At 53.4% G+C, this 16204-nt stretch overlaps 6 protein-coding genes across 6 annotated transcripts; 2 read left to right on the top strand and 4 right to left on the bottom strand.

Annotated features, from left to right (window-relative positions):
• Positions 1-867: 867 nt before the first annotated feature.
• Positions 868-1539, bottom strand: BDZ83DRAFT_586794 (uncharacterized protein; the record flags this gene model as incomplete). Its single annotated transcript, XM_060505978.1, has 1 exon — positions 868-1539. The coding sequence occupies one exon, from the start codon at positions 1537-1539 to the stop codon at positions 868-870; it is 672 nt and encodes a 223-aa protein (XP_060360834.1).
• Positions 1540-3693: 2154 nt separating this feature from the next.
• BDZ83DRAFT_30442 (putative methyltransferase-domain-containing protein) lies at positions 3694-5213 on the bottom strand. The gene is made up of 2 exons (XM_060502268.1): positions 4876-5213; positions 3694-4795 (listed from the first exon to the last, which is right to left on the bottom strand). Exons 1-2 carry the CDS (start codon positions 5119-5121, stop codon positions 3986-3988), a joined length of 1056 nt encoding a protein of 351 aa, XP_060360833.1. The 5' UTR covers positions 5122-5213; the 3' UTR covers positions 3694-3985.
• Positions 5214-5743: 530 nt separating this feature from the next.
• Positions 5744-6576, top strand: BDZ83DRAFT_586758 (ribosomal protein S24e; the record flags this gene model as incomplete). The annotated part of the gene is made up of 3 exons (XM_060505976.1): positions 5744-5826; positions 6076-6323; positions 6500-6576. 3 exons carry the CDS (start codon positions 5744-5746, stop codon positions 6574-6576), a joined length of 408 nt encoding a protein of 135 aa, XP_060360832.1.
• Positions 6577-8438: 1862 nt separating this feature from the next.
• Positions 8439-9876, bottom strand: BDZ83DRAFT_722626 (kinase-like domain-containing protein; the record flags this gene model as incomplete). Its single annotated transcript, XM_060512488.1, is given in 3 exon segments — positions 8439-8790; positions 8800-9751; positions 9843-9876. Coding segments are annotated over 3 exon segments (1338 nt in total).
• A 3496-nt stretch (positions 9877-13372) lies between these two features.
• On the bottom strand, positions 13373-14754 carry BDZ83DRAFT_722624 (actin-like protein 2; the record flags this gene model as incomplete). Its single annotated transcript, XM_060512487.1, has 3 exons — positions 13373-14103; positions 14195-14617; positions 14733-14754. 3 exons carry the CDS (start codon positions 14752-14754, stop codon positions 13373-13375), a joined length of 1176 nt encoding a protein of 391 aa, XP_060360830.1.
• Positions 14755-15281: 527 nt separating this feature from the next.
• BDZ83DRAFT_755806 (hydantoin racemase) lies at positions 15282-16161 on the top strand (the record flags this gene model as incomplete). Its single annotated transcript, XM_060514668.1, has 2 exons — positions 15282-15395; positions 15484-16161. The coding sequence occupies 2 exons, from the start codon at positions 15282-15284 to the stop codon at positions 16159-16161; spliced, it is 792 nt and encodes a 263-aa protein (XP_060360829.1).
• Between the last annotated feature and the right edge of the window lie 43 nt (positions 16162-16204).

Raw genomic sequence — 16204 nt, 5'->3', positions numbered from 1 at the left:
GCCACGATGCCTTGGATAGACCGGTTCAGGTTTGTCGTCGCAGAGTCAAAGCCCGACCAACTAAAAACTTTGCTAACTTGAAAGTGGTTGGCGGTGTTTCCGTCGTCCGTGACAGAGGGGATCCGAAAACCTTTTTTCGGTTTAGTTACCTCTTTCTCCTCTTGTTGGAGTACTGCGTAGGTAAGTATGCTTTTTGGGGAAAGGGAAGAGACGTAAGTAACCCCTGGACAGACAACTTTTTGGTTGTGTTGGGTGTGTGTGTGTCTCGCGGTGATGTGTGCGTCTGTCTCTGCCTCTGATTTGTGCAGGGTGATAATGATACTGATAATGAGGGGAGCCCGACTACCTAATAATGGCGGCCGATAGCGTAAGACGAGATGGGACGGGGGTATGGATGTCTGGGAAATGGGTGTGGAGGGAGATACTCTCCACAGCCCCTGGTCCAATTAATAGACCCGGTCCAGCCCGGATGTGATGCTGAACAAGGTGGGAACAACAGCGTAATACGAAGAGGCACCGCTGGGAGCGAAAAGTGAGTGACAAGTTGCGTGCTGGCTGCGTCAAAAGTCGTAGACGCTGCCACCGGTCGGTCAGTCAGTCCAGTCCCAGGCTCGGAGGAGAGGGTGGAGGCCGGTTCGCTGTCGGTGGTGCAATAAACCTGTTCAATGTTGCGCTATTCCGACAAGAATAAGAACGGCCACAGCGTGCGTCTGGTTCATGCAGCTCAGGGGCGAGAAACGCCGCGACTAGTTGGTCCACGTTGTGGCTAGGCCTCGTTCTGTTTTCCGTAGCGCAGCCCGCCGGAGACGATAGCGCTATCTTTGGGTTGTTCGTTTTGCTGGTTGTTGGCGCCCTGGTACAAGTTTCCTACCCAAAGGGGCGACGTGATGATAATACGCAGGGTCGTGTCGGCGTGGCGCTGCTAGTGCCGACTTGGGAAGATTGTGATACCGACGATGCGGTCGGGAGAGGCGATAACAGACTTTGCTGATTAGGTGTGAGAACCCCTGGAAGCGAAATCGACCTCAGCTGGCCGCTCGTGTGTTCGCTGGCAATGTGGTTGCCGTCTCGATGATGTGATGCCAGAAAGTCTCTGACAAACGGTAACCGGGTTCCTTTCAGCTCTTGCCCGCGGCTGTCGGAGACTAGAAGGTCCACGAAGCTGAGCTGATGATTGTGTTGTTTATGATGTTGCTGATGCTGCGCAGGCTGGTGGCTATGCGTCCTCGTGTCTGCGGAGACGGCCTCTTGTTCTCGTGATTGTCGTTGTTGATGCAGTAATTGTGGTCCGTGTTCAAGTTTTTGCTGGTTCTCCGAGGTTTGATCGGGGGTAATCCAGGTTATATCACAGTGATACATAGCAATGCAGGGAAGACTGGTGATAATCAACAATGTCTCGTCGAGGTCTGGTATAGATGACTTGAATGTGAACTCTGTCTCGAGAGGGGGCTTTTTGACGCTGATGAGGCTGGTGGCATTATGTATGTAACTCTGAATCTCATCCCTCACGAAATGATTCTGAGCACAAGTGACGTACATGCCTAAGAAAAGCCCATGTGGCTCAACACCACTTGGGGTCTCACATAGGTACGGATATCGATCCCACGTTTTCCAGCCTGCTTTTATCCCGATGAGGTATTCGTCGGGCAATTTCTTTTTCTGTTGTTTCTTTGGTGGCCCCAGGCTATTTTCCCATGGCCCATGGGCCCGCTAGCACTGGCCTTGAAGGGAAGCTCCCCGGCCGGCACACGTTTCCGAACAGACGTAGTGTGGCCAATGCTGGAAGGTGTTAGGTCTTCCCGCAAACGCAAGGGTAGGATCCGGTTTCTTGCTCTCATTTCAGATGAAAGCTCACAATTCGTGTTGCGGGAGATCCCTTGAGCGGAACGCCTTGGATCAGCCATCTGGTTGGTCTATGATCTCGAATGCAGCCCAGGGTCGAGACGGGCGGGAAATATGACGGACCCCAAGAAAAACGGCTGAACGGTGAGCGACTGAAAGGTGTACACACCGCGTGGCTCGGGGGCGATAAGATACTTCGGTCCTGAACTTCTGACAGGCCGGAGAAAACCAACCTCGTGTGTAGGTGCATGGGATGGGCACCATGGGGTCGTGGTGGTTGAACACCAAGGTTGAAAGTGGGTATGCAACCGGACATACGTCCGGAGAGAACTTCACCTTCTCAGTTCGGTTTACTGGCGCCTGTATACTAGCTCGACCAAATCTTGGGGGTTGCTCCATCGTCAAATGATCGGTCGTCGCCAGATAGCTCTGACAGTCCAGGCTTTGCGATCGACGGACAGCGTACGCAACCTAACCGCAACCACAAGACCAGGAGCTTGGAGGTACGGGGTTTGTACCTTGCAGAGAAGGCGGCTTTCGGGTCCCAACAGAAAGAATAGCGGCTGGCGGTCGATCCAAGCATGCTTTGACAAGTCGCGGACCACACCCTCCTGGGTCCTAACACACAATCAACTGACCGACCTTTTCTCGTAGGGCCAACGCCGGCCCTTTCGAGCCGAGACATTTTGATGCTCATCCTCGGCGGATGCGATGACTTCATAGCCTCGTTTCAACGGCTTCACTGTGCCCTGCTTGTCTCCGCATTTCTTCGTTCTCGCTTCTCTGTATTGCTCTCAGTCCCCAGGAGTCCATGCTCACTCTCCATTCTCTGAATGACTTGCAAGTCGGGAAATCGTCGAGGGCCAGACCAGAGTCTCGGTGTATTGGCAATACGCTTATGCTCTGGAAAATGCCAGTCCGCCCAATCATCAAGCTCCCCAAGACTTTTGGCACTTTGGCCGATGTGCAGGGGTCGGCTCCTTGGTGCGAGCCACACGACCAAGCCAAACGTCACTGTGACTGAGCTTGCTTGCGTGGTGTTTGCCGTACTTTATTTTCTGATCGTATTTTCAGCCACATCTCTGGGAATCGACAAGATGACGTCCAGCTGTTCCATTCCAAAGTCGTTTCGTGGTCCACGAACAAGCCGGAGCGTCATGTCCGTTCCCGGTTGCCAGCGAAGCGCCTGAGCCTTACGTAAAGTTCATTCCTATGTACTCAACAAAGCTTTCCACGTCGAACTAAGTTTCTGGGGTGCAGACCGAGGGTGACCATCGAGCAAGGTGACCCCTCATCTCTGAACGCATCCGGTGCCTTCGAACTCTCTCGGCGTCCTGAGACTGTCGGGGCATCAGACCATTCCTTCTTGGATCCAGAATGCGGGGAAGCTTGCACTGGGGTGTGCATGAGGTTGACAGGCGATAACATGATAATGGACTGGTCCCGGGATTCCCACTGAATTTTGTTCATGGTGGCATGATGATTGTAAACCTTGGAGTGCATCTTCATAGTTGTGACTTCGGTCGAAGCCGTGACCTGACTCCAGTTCCGAATCTTCATCGTTTGTCCGGAGGACGAGTGCTATTCGCTATTGGAGGCGCCCCATCCAAGGTCAACTCACCAATTTCCCCTCCGCAGTATCTGCAGATCCTGAGTTTTCGGGAGGCTTGCTGTCAGTGAGACGACGAATCGCCTTTCCGGAGCACGGCTTGGACCCTGATTTTGTTTGTAACTTGCGTTGTAACTACGCAAGTCATCGCAGACCCTTGTTGGCCCTCCCTACAAGCTGCGTGGTGGAATGCAACCCCGAAGTATCCGCGAGCTATCTCTGCCCATGAACTCTCCTGATTGTTTACGAGTATTTGCTGCACCTTACACGACGGCCTGCTTGTCATAATGCCGCTCACTAAGCAACACGGTAAGTGGTAACATGCGAAGGCAAACTCGCTCCAAAAATGTCATGGTGCTCTGGACTTCGTGTTATACCAGAATGCGCGCGTGCCTTCTCGTGTTCGACAAAGCCCGTATACAAATCTACGGGATTCAGTTTGATGTGTAAGTATTTGTTTCATGATCAATGGCAGAAGCTGATAGAAATGCGTGGTGATCATCCAAGATATCACGCCTTGCCTGACGTGTCGCCTCACCACAGCGCCCTAGCGGTTGGCGGTGCTGAGAGTCGGCAAATCCGAATAGGTACACTGTCGTTATAGAATGGCCCATTTTGCTTTTCCCTCGGTGGTATAGGAAAGTCGATGTAGCTCAAGCCCATATCGCGCTGACGGCAACGGTTGCAAAAGGCCTCGAACGTGACCTCGTTCCGCTGCGTCGCGGATATCAAAACCTGCACAGCAGGAAATAAGGCAAATAGTTCCTCGACGGTCGCGATAAGAGCCGGGATGATGCTCTGGTCATAGGTGATATCTGCTCCGATTACAACGTCAACGCTCTCGCCGTTGTTCCACTTCTGGTCCTCTGTCCCTATGAGAGCATGCCCCCATCGCAATTCCATTGGCCTGACGAGGGTACTTTCTTGGAGTTCGTTGAGGAAAAAGCTCTCCGGTAGGTTGTTGATCACATCATCAGACCCATCGGAAGCTACGACGTGCGCGGCGCCGAGATGTTTGACGCAGAGGATCGCCAGGTATCCAGTACCTGCTCCAAGTTCGAGGACTCGCTTTCCCTTGACGAGATTTGGGTCTTCGCAAAGGAACTGTCCGAGATGCAGCGCGGCTTCCCAAGTTCGGAGACCCGTGGTGCCAGAGGCAGAGATCAGCGAGCGGGCCTCAAGCAGTGTGATGTCAGGAGGAGGCGAATGCTGTGGCCGGGGGCTCTGCTCAAGACCACTCAGGTGATACGTGACGTATGATTTCTGCTGAGCAGAGGACACCTCGGACGGGACTGGAGTTGCGAGAGATTCGGACAAGGCCGTTATGAGATCCTCGGAAACTTCCTGATCATCGTTAGAAAATGCCTGGTAGCTGACAGCAGAAAGTCATGCCACGGCGCCGTATTCAGAAGCTTAGGACTCACATGTTGGTCCCAGTCTTCGATACTAGACTCTATCCTAGCGACCAGTTCCTTTAGAACCCGGAGACGATATCTTGCAGGAGGGCTATAACGTGGTGCTTCGTCCGAGAAGAGTTTCTTGTAAATGGTACCCTGGGCGGATGGTTCACGAATGATCTGCCCGGTAGGATACTCAAGTATTGGCTCGAGTTGGAGATACTGGTAGCAGAAGCGGTCGACGGACTCTGATGCGAATTGGGTTCCGGCCATGATAGGTTTTGATGATGTGAAACTCTGCTAAATATCGTATGTTGCCCGATTCGGTATAGTTGAGAGCCTCAGTTCTGATCAATAGTCCAATTTCTCTTTCACGGAGAGAAATGTTCCTCGGGGTACCATAAGAGTGATTCTCCAGAAAGACTAATCACCGAGTACAAAGAGTCCTACGGAGTCTCTCAGGAAGATTTCAGAGACATGAGATCTTGAAAAGATCGTGGGAACCGTAGCTTGAAGTTGGAAATGCTTTCGGTCTTTGGTTTGGAGTGCACAAATTGCACAACGATTGGATGCTGACTCAGAGGACCATTGACCACGGTGCAAACACCGTGCCCAGGAAGCCAAACATCACATGACCAATTCCAAAAAAACATACTGGCCCGTGCATCCACTGACCCCACGTGACTTTCCATTTTTCGACCCAGGGAGGTGCGGCGGATCCTGAGGCACTTTCTAGGGCTTGCCCACCCATTAAGCGACACCAATCCCCGCCCAGGAAAATTCACGTCTGTAGCCCCGTCACAAACCTCTCGAATTTGACGATATCACACCTTTCGACTCTTCTGTCTCAGCGCCAACCCATCTCGACAGACAGATCAGCCCCCCGACCGACAAGATGGCGGACGTCGACACCCCCGTCACCCTGCGAACTCGCAAGTTCATCCGTAACCCCCTGCTTGGCCGTAAGCAGATGGTCGTGTGAGTTTGCCCCTCCAGATTTATCATTTTTTCCCCGAGAGAGAATCGCGCGCGCACGAAGAGGATATATCGAATGGGAGGAGGAGAGGAGGAACAACAGCAATCGACACTACGGTACACCGACAACGACTGAATCGAAACTCGGATTGGGAAACGGACGGACGCGCGCGCGATGGATGGAACCGATGGGACATTTTTCAAATGGGCGTATCGAGAGAGAGGAACTGCATGCTGACGGTTTTCTCAAAGTGATATCCTCCACCCCGGCCGCGCCAACATCTCCAAGGATGAGCTCCGCGAGAAGCTCGGCTCCTTGTACAAGGCCACCAAGGACCAGATCAACGTCTTCGGTCTCCGCACCCAGTTCGGTGGCGGCAAGACCACTGGTTTCGCCCTCGTCTACGACTCCCCCGAGGCCATGAAGAAGTTCGAGCCCCACTACAGACTGGTCCGCGTTGGCTTCGCCAGCAAGATCGAGAAGGCCAGCAGACAGCAGCGTACGTCGAGCCTCCAGTCAGCACTTTGCCACCGCAGCGTTATCATATCGTTGGGTCTAGGGACAACCCTCTGGTCACCTGTCCCGAACCATTTTCGTGATACATGTCGCGGTGGCAAATCTGATCACAACTTCCCACATCAAGCACTGATAACTAACACTACTCGCGCTCCACAGGCAAGCAGCGCAAGAACCGCCAGAAGACCCTGCGCGGAACGGCGAAGGTCAAGGGTGCCAAGAAGAAGAAGGAATAAGCGGTTCGCCCTTGTTGCCTGGGGTCAGGCCAACAAAACGAGGGGAATTCCCCGGATCATCCGCAAGAGACCGTGGGGCGGCGTTGGTGGAACAATCAAAAAAGAACAATTCAAAATGTCGTCTTGGGCCAATGTGGTTGTTTCTTCTTCCGCTGGGGGGGATGTCCTTTCATTTTTTCCGAAATGGGGAGTTTGTTCCAACTCTGGCTGTGTGCATCTTATTCGATGAAACAAATGCGGCTTTTGCATCATCCCCATGCGTTGGTCCGGCTGGGTTTATGCCGGCCACGCAAAAACAACTAGAGTCTACGCGGCGTGATACGGGGGAATGGGTTCATGATTCTCTCAAATATGAAATGCATCAAAAACACGTATCCCGATGGTCCCCCCTACTTTCAGTCCATGACGTTACCACTTGCGGGGTGAGTGTCTTTGTTCGTCTGAGTGTCACTGCGACTTCCATCGTCCTCCGCCAGTAGCCATACTTCATGAACGTTCGGGTTGATCAATCTGGAGGTGCGTAGCAGTTATCACGACCCCCATCCGACGTGGATATGCTCTATCCAGACACTCTTCTTCCTTGGTCCACGATATTGCCATTTGCGGGGTGGCTATCTCTCCCCGTCTGATCTGCCATGAAGCCCATTACTTCTGCCTGCAGCGGCTCTTTGGCGGCTAAGGTCCTTCATCGGTGATATCCAGTTGCCTGGTAGCCTCACCCACGTTCCTCTTAATCGATGCTCGTACAGGGAAGTGGAGAAAGTTTCTGACCAGACTGTCACCACGAACACCTTGACTAGGGCCACGAACACATGACGGTTCCATGCCCAGTATGCTACTATACACATGTTTACCTTTGACTACTATTTCAAAAATACCTTTTTCGATAATAGAGGTCTATTGGTGGCGTTGTATTTTATCCAAGATCTTTCTCGCCAACAGAACTCCCCATTCATATTTCTATCTACATATTCCCAGCTGTCGACAAGGAACAATTCTCGAAATCTCGAAGTATTCCGCATCCAGCACTTTATCGAAATTCAAGCTCAAAGGTCGATAGTCCCAGATCGATGCCATCCACACCCACTACGCTTTCCTTCATCGTAGTCCGCCTGTGAATCCGCAGTGAGGCGGCTTCTCCGCCTTTGACTTCCCAGAGTCAAGTTCACCCTACCCAGGCAGAAGTGTTTAGATATAGCCATTCGTCATCCCTATGGCTAGCCGTGATGGATGAAGGAGATTGAAGCTACATAAATTACAGAGATTCTTATTCTCATCCTTGAGTTCAAGGTACTCCTCAGCTGTCAATTCAATGTTCGCGCGGACCAACGGGATATATCAAACGATATCTAAGTGACGACTGTAAATCATGGTCGATATTGTATAGAAGAAATAGTAGTCGGGGGCTTCGTTTCGATAACCACTTTACCAGTTCTATGAATCTCAATCTCTTCCTCTCCTCACCATGGCATATACCATCGACGCCGTTCCCATATTCAACTTGTAGTCTATCCAGCGGTACAACTGTCGACCTTTATTCCCAAATCTCCAGTTGCAGTAACATCAGATTTCATCTAGAAGCCACCGGAAAGCAGACAAAAAGATTCCCGCCCATTCTCCATGTTCAACGCTCTGGAATTATTTCTTCTATCAAACGTGTAACGGTGGTATTCATGCAAATTCCATCCCCCAAAAACCCCAATCTCAAATCTCAAAGCATCCCCAGAACGCCATTGACCGCTGTCTATATCTTTATATGACACCGATTGAAACGCCATACAATGCCAATACCTGTGTCCATACGACAATCACTCCCATCATCCTCCCTACAAACACACCAAGACCAAGACAACAAAACACCTTCAAATCTCCCTCAACTTCTTTGTAGGCCTAGCAAGCGAATCATCAGGCAACCCACTCCTCTTGGTGCCAGGCAAACTACTCGTCCGGATATCATTATCATCCTGACTGACCCTTCGATGCGGGTACTCATTCTTCAACCCCTCAAAACAGTGCGCATTCAACCGATCACCCGTCGAAAAGAACGGGTGCTGCAGCGCCTTGGCCGCAGTCAACCTCTCCACGGGGTCGTACTCCAACAAGCTCGCGAGTAACTTATACCCCTCGGCTCCCAAGCTCGCCAGAGGTGCGCCTCCCCCGTTTCCACCTTGCGGCGCCGACGTCGCGCTGCTCGAGGCCCCCTGCGAAATGGTACTGTAGTACCACTTCTCCAAGTTCGAGCCGCTCGGCGCGGGCGGGTGGTGGCCGTACCCGTGTCCGCGGTGGTGACCGTGGTGACCGTGGTGATGCGGCGTCATGGGCGGCTGCAGCGTCGCCAGCTGCGGGTACTCTGGCATGGCGGACAGCAGCGGCCAGCGCTCCTTGGACGGCAGACCCATGATGTCGACAATCTTCTGCATCTGGTTCCTCTGGAAGGGCACCGTCTTCTTGCTGTCCATCTTGGCCTCCTCGCCCTTGAAGATGGGGCGCAACGAAAGCAGCTCCGCAAAGATGCAGCCGACGGCCCACATGTCGATGGCGGGGGTGTAGTGACGACTCCCGAGTATAAGCTCCGGCGCGCGGTACCAGATCGTCACGACAACCTTATCGCCGCTGAAGAGGGAGTGCAGGGGCTTGTCGAAGCGGCGGGCCAGGCCTAAATCGCCAATCTTGACTTCCCCGGCTGAGGTGACCATGATGTTGGCGGGCTTGAGATCGCGGTGCAGGACCCAGTTGGCGTGTAGGTACTGACAACCGTTGAGAAGCTGGAACATGATGCTCTTGACCGTCTGTGGCGGGATGGGATGGCGAGGGTTTTGCGTGTGGTGGTGAATGATCTGCAACAAATCGTGCTCGGCATACTCAAAGACCATAAAGATGCACTTGTCTTCCAGTATGATCTCGATGAGCTTGATGACGTTGGCGTGCTTCAGCTCACTGCACAAAGACATCTCGCGGATGGCGGACTGAGAAATGCCCGTATACGAAATCTGTTCACCCTCCTTGTCGGGCTTGAACTTCTTGATGGCAAACTCGCCGGTTTGGCCCTGGCGGCCAAGGGCCTTGTAGACGCGGCCATAGGTTCCGGAGCTAATGAATCCGACGACCTTGTATCGCTCGATAACCCGGACCTTGGGCTGATAATTGATGTGGCCGAGGCCGCGGTCCGCTGGGTCTGTGAGAAATGTGTCAGTGGGGTTGAAAGTGAGTGAGAACCAGAAGCAGAGATGAAATGGGGAGAGGATGCCAAATACAAGAGCTATGACTGTGCAGGCCGCCGTAGCCTATTCCCCTCCACATGTTTAGGAAAAAAATGGGTGATTGTGTGAAAGGTCCTTTGTTGTGGAAAAAAGGAAATGAGACGGGCGATGCGAGCGACGAGAGGATTTAGGGAGTAAACACAATATGCACTCGCTCTACAGACAACACATGTCTCTTGATCCTGAATACACCAGGAGGGATGGAATCTCAGGTGAGGCTTTCGGGAAGCAGCAACACACGTGGTGACAATGGCCACGGAAGAACGCCTCCAAAAACAGGCAAAGCTCACCGCCGATCCAAGAGCAGCAGGTTCAGGCTTCGGGGTCTGGGTCTGGGGCTGACTGCGGCAGGCAATAGGCAGTGTGGGCTGGAGTTCGCGGGGTGGCTCTAAGCTTTAAAGAGCAAGTAGGCAGAGAAGCGGCGCCGGCGGAAGAATGCAGCCTGCCACCCGTCGAAACACACACTGGACACACACACACACACACAGCACGCACGGCACAGCTCGCGAAGTTGCGCCGGAACCCTTTTCCTCTCGGCTGAGTGCTCAGTGATCGTGTGAGATGCAAGGTAGCGGTGGGGAAAGGGAAAAATGAGGAGACGGCAGATACAGGACCCCCGAAAGTTATGTATAGGTTGTATCTCTCACGACGGAATACCCGGTAGGATGGGACAGGAGGGGTGGAGGTCGAGGAGGATTAGGATTGGATTGGATTGGATTTGGAGACGCAGTGAGGATATGTGCTGGGATATGTCTCTGAATGGGTGTGTATGAAAATTCTCGGGAAATGGGGCGAAGGCGAAAATGCGGAAGAGCAATAACAGGCGAGCTGCCGCTGAAAGATGGTCCCGATTCCCGAGAGCTTCGTTTCCCCAAAGATCCAAAGGGTCTTGCGGAGGAGTGAGCGTGAAACTAACTACTGCGCAATGCCTAGGACCGCGGATGTGGGAGTGAAGGTGTGGTGTATGGCGTATGGCGTGTGGTGAGTGAGAGTGAGAGTGAATGGAGGAGTGAGAGTATGTGTGTGTGTGTATGTGTGTGTGCAGTGCAGGAAGAGATGTGCAGGATTGCGAGTGGGAGGGGTGCATTCGACCAGATACGATTCGATACACAAGACGGATGGAACACCCGGGGTGGTCGTCGACGATCGACAAGAGGAGAAAATGTGGATAAGATTATACATTAAAAGAAATGGGGTTTGCAAATAGGGTAAGAGGCGACGGCGGCGTCCGCGGCGACAATTGCAACGGATGGTAGAAGCGAAGCAGCGGGATGAACAAGAAACGTAAAACACTTCTCTGTGTGCGTACTCTCAGTATCTCTTCTCTCACTTTGACTCTGAAGTGTCAAGTGTGCTGCTGCCTTTTGGCTTCACTCGTCCAAAATTTTGTCTTTTGCCGCTGCTATGCTCGCTCACTTGTTGCACCTGATGTTTGTCGCTTGACTCTCGGGTTGTCTTCCGGAACGACACATTGACATTCAACTCGAGTCAGGCAAGCCGCAAAAAAGGGCAAAAATTGGGTAGCCAAGGGGGCAAAAGTGAACGGCAGTTACGGACGAGAGCGTTTGCAGAAGTGTATGATGAACGTAACCGACAAGCAAACATCAAAACTCACCTTCAAACGCTGCCTGGACGCTTCTCTTAAGCGTGCCCGTCCGCACCGAGCCAGGGCCCGATGCGACGGATGGCGGGTTTGTCAGACTCATCATCCGCTGGGGTGGTGGTTCGCTGCTGACTTTAATGTCCGTATCGGAGTTGCAAATTCGAGGTTCCAATGTATCCGATTAGGTATCCTCCTCTCGAAATAACCCCCGTTAATTCGTGGAGTCTTTTTTTCTTTCAAAAAGTGCCTTGCGGTTTCGTGCCTTGCTTGGCTCAAGTCGGGACTTTCAATGCGACAACCGTCAATTGAGGCTGGCCTCTCTCTGCCAGATTACCTCACAGTGACAATAGTCTGCCCCAGCCTGTGAGACTGAACCGCAACTGCCCTATCCCAGGAACCAGAACTTTGCTTTCGTTTGTCCCAAGGAAATCTCCGCCGAAACGTGGCGAAAATGGAGCATGCACACTTGTCAGTGGATATTGTTCTGGCGAAAGTCTGAATCTGGGTTAGGAAAGGGAAACCGTAGCTCCGGCTTTGGGTCTCCAAATAAGTCAAGGTTGTGTTGGCGGCGGCGCGGGCAGGGTCAGGTCAGTGATCCAACAGTGAAAAAGATGTCGAGTCCGCACTCCGTCAATAAAGTCAGCTCCAGCTCAGGGACAGGCGTCGGCGCCAGACCAGCCAGAGAGAGACTCGTGCGCGGCGCAAGAGTGGATGGATGGCGCAAGATCCCAATCCCGCAAAGGTGTCAAAGGTGTGCTCGCGTATGCGTCTGCGCGTAAGTGTGGTGTGTTTGTGTGCTATGGTTATCTCAAAGTAGCGAAGGTCCTGTGCCGCAGGAGACGGGTGTAGTGCCCCGAAACTAACGGCCCCGCGCTGAGCACGACAAAAAGGAATATGTCAAACCCCAAATGGAGTCGTGGGCGAGCTTATCCTGAACGACGTTGTCTAGGTAGGGGTTGCCGATGAAGGCGCGAACCTGCGTACGCGCGCGGGGGTCAACGATTCTTTGGGCGTGGAAGTCCCGTCCCCTCTCAGATTCGGAGATCGGGTGTGCGTAGATGCGCCCACGCGGCGGACTCTCTCGCCGCTGACTTGAGCAAGTGGGCTGGCTGGGATCCTCCAAGATGCTTCGCGGATCCTTTCGCGAGTTGCCGAAGTGAAAAGACCAATGCGACATGCGCGACTGGGTCAATATCAGTCCCCTTTGAACGGCGATGCGCGCCCGCCCTGGTGGCCAGGTAAGTGAGTGTACGCGATGCGATGATCGGCGTCGCGTGTCGGGCACGAGTCGCAAAGTCTCTGGATTCTGTGGTGTTTACTGTGTGCGATCACAAGCGATGACGATTTGAAGTGCGGAGAAAACCCCCCCTGGGCCGAAAGTGCCGCAAGGTTGAGGAGAAGTAGAACTGGTAATAGATCACGGAAAGGGGGCCCAAGGACGTGCGAACCGGCGGATGAAGGATGATTGATTGAGTGCAAGCGAGTGAGAGGTCGAAGTTCCAGGCGAGAGCAAGGAGTGAGTTGAAGTGACGTTTCACCGGCAAGCAACAGACGAGGCGGCGTGGCTTCCCATCGACGTGGGCATAGAGGTAGGCACATCGCTCTCTCTGATAGCGGGAAGCCGCTGCCTGGTTGCACAGTGTTGACATCGTGTTATCTTGCACCGTGTTGGTCTCACAATTCATCAATGGAAGCTCAGGCACAGAGAGACGATAACTACTTGTCCAAAACACTTACCATAACAACCCTCAAACATAGCTATCCCTTGATCAGACAAGAACTTCTGTACCTCATGCAAGTGTCATAATAGAGTTCATCAACTTTTTCGTTAGAAAACAAAACGAGGCTCTAAAACCTGCCACATGCATGCTTCGTCTACTACCAACGAGACCAAAGTAAGACGGCCATCACATTACCTTGACAGACCATCCACCTATCGCGGGCCGAGCTTCTCAAGCACACGCGGTCCCTGTTCATCCCACTCCTCCTTGGTCACCCACATGCCCTCCTTGTCTGCCATAATGTTGGCCAATACCGCACCACCAAGGAAGACCATGTGTCTCCGGCGAGGTGGGTCTTCTATCCGGACCTTGAACTTGTTTAATCTCTCCGGGTTACCGCCAAGCACCCGCGTCAGCCACAGCTGCTTCAACTCCTTCTCCAGACGTGACGGGAGACCAGGGTACATGCTGCTGCCGCCCGACAGCACAATGGCCTTGTACAGCGATGATCTCACGTCCACATCGGCCGCCTGAATCGTGTTGAACAGGAACTCGGCAATACCGGGTTGTTCGCAGTCCACCAGGTGAGGCTGGAACATGCACTCCGGCGCCTCGAATCGCTCGCTGCCCACTCTAATCACACGGCCGTCGGGCAGCGTGTAGCTCTCCACCAGCACCGTTGTGTCCTCACTCAAGCGCTTGTCCAGCTCCAGGTCGTACGAGACGTAGCAGAGCTTCTCCTTGATCTGACGGACAGTCTCGAAATCGGCCGTTCGGTTGAGCGCGTAGCCGCGGCGCAAGAGGAGCGCAATGAGGTTGCGCGTGACGTCTCGGCCCGCGACATCCAGTCTGCGGGTAAGGTGGTTCAGGACGACCGACTCGTAAACGGGCACGATGTGGGTCACGCCGTCTCCCGAGTCGACGACAACACCGGAGCTAAGACCTGTAGGGAGCATCCAAGGTCAGCCTCGTTGGATATTCTCGCGCTCTCTCTACCCAATCCAAGTCGATCGTAGCTAGTGTGGTCAACATACCTTGGGCGTACAGGGCCAATACGGCCTGGATGGCAACGTAGACGCCGCCGAATCCGTAGCGGTCAAACATGACCTCGCACATCTGCTCACGGTTCCGCAGCGGGTTCATCGGGGGCTCGGTCAACAAGATCTTGCGGCCGCGCGGGTCGACCTTCATCTTTTCGAAAAAGGTGTAATCCCAGAGATGCTGCATATCATCCCACTTCTTGACGATACCGTTTTCCATGGGGTAGCTGATCTGAAGCATCGTCCGGGCGGCGGCGGCTTCGTCACCGCACATGATATCCTTGATAACCAAGTCATTGTCCTCGCCCTTCTCTTCGGTTCTCAGGATCGGTCGGCCGACAATGGATGGGTATTGGAATTCGGGGAAGTTCTGCGCTGCGTAGCCGACCTTGAGGAAACCTGTTCCTCCGTCGAGGACTGTGGATCTTGCGTCAGCCACCTCCCGAACAGAGAGCATCAACCACTGGGGAGAAAGCGGTCACAGGCATTGCTATGCAGCCGTAGCTGCTGTATTAGGGGCATTGCGTCTTACCGATGGGGGCCTCGGCTGCCATTGTGAAAGCAGAAGCTGCAGGCTTTCGAGATTGGAGCTTCTTTCGATTTTGGGGAGAGGTGAGGTGAGGTGAGGTGTGGTTGGGAGAGCGTTCGGGAAGCTGTTACGTCTGTGTCGTCGATAGTGGGGTTGGGCCAAGTCCACTGCCTCCCAGCTGTCCTGCCACTGGATCGTCAGCCAGGTCGTGGCTGAGTACGTAGTGTGTGTCACGTGATACCCCGCAGCCAGCGGTCGTCACGGTCCACGACAGTGGACTCCAGTGCACTGTCACTGTCACCAAAAGGTGCTGGAGGAGGAGCCGTAGTCGGCTCATTCGGTGCACTGGAACCCAGCGTCACCGGACCGGCAGCCCCACTTCGACGGGAGAATCTCCACTCGTTGAAGGCCGCTGGTCGGCGGGACCATGATAATTCACGCGCTTGAGGAGTGAGTAGCACAGTCTGTTTGGTGTTCATTCTCACAAAGTGTTGACCATCTTGTAAGGAACAACCTCTCTAGTCAAATTTCTTGCACAGTAATAAGGCAATCATGGCAACCCGTCTCCTTCGTCGGAATATCAAGATCCTTGTGATCAACGCCAACTCGTCGGAGGACATGACGAGGGGTATGGAGAAAGCCATACAAGCAATGCCCTTGCACGATGTGAGTCAAGATGAACCAACAGGCTGGACACGGCGGCCGAGTCCCAACTACAAGTGATCAAGGGCTGACTTCCCTCTTTCTGTGTTAGTCGCTAGAAATTCACACCTACACAGCACCACCTGCCAGTCCAGCAAGCATCAACGATGATGCCGACATTAAACTGAGTACCGAGGTCGTCATGAACGATCTCGCCAAGAGCGGCAAGCTCCAGGACTACGACGGCGTACTTGTCGCATGCTACAGCGTCCACACCTTGGTTGAGCAGCTTTCTCAGCAGTTCCACTCAACTCTCGCCGTCACCGGTATCTTCGAGACCAGCATCCTGACTGCGACCTCACTCTTGCCTCACAGCTCTGATCCTTCGCTCGCATCCAAATGGGGTGTTGTCACGACTGGCGAGTTCTGGGAGAAGCACCTCAGCCAAGGCGTGAAGGGCTACCTGGGTCAGTCTGAGCAATCAGAGAATGTCAAGTTCGGGGGCGTTGCGTCAACCGGCTTGACAGCTGGAGACTTTCACCACGTCAGCCCGGCGGAAGTCAGGGTTAAACTGGAGCAAGCTACCAAGAAGCTGCTCAGTAGCGGAGATGTGCGCTGTGTGGTTATGGGATGTGCCGGTATGGCCGGGCTCGAGGAGATTATTCGCAGCTCAGCCAACGACGTCTATGGTCCAGAGAAGGGCAGCCAAGTCTTCATCGTGGATGGTGTCAAAGCTGGTATCTTGCAGCTCGAGCAAACAGTCAGAAGCAGACGCCTGTTCCAAAGCTAGTTGATCTATTAATAATACCCATGCTATTGACACCCATTTCCAA

The sequence above is a fragment of the Colletotrichum acutatum genome, assembly GCF_030867785.1.
Source record: "Colletotrichum acutatum strain CBS 112980 chromosome Unknown BDZ83scaffold_109, whole genome shotgun sequence".
NCBI lineage: Eukaryota > Fungi > Ascomycota > Sordariomycetes > Glomerellales > Glomerellaceae > Colletotrichum > Colletotrichum acutatum.
Note: the sequence above shows the minus strand (reverse complement) of the source record. Positions and strands in the feature narration are given on the sequence as shown.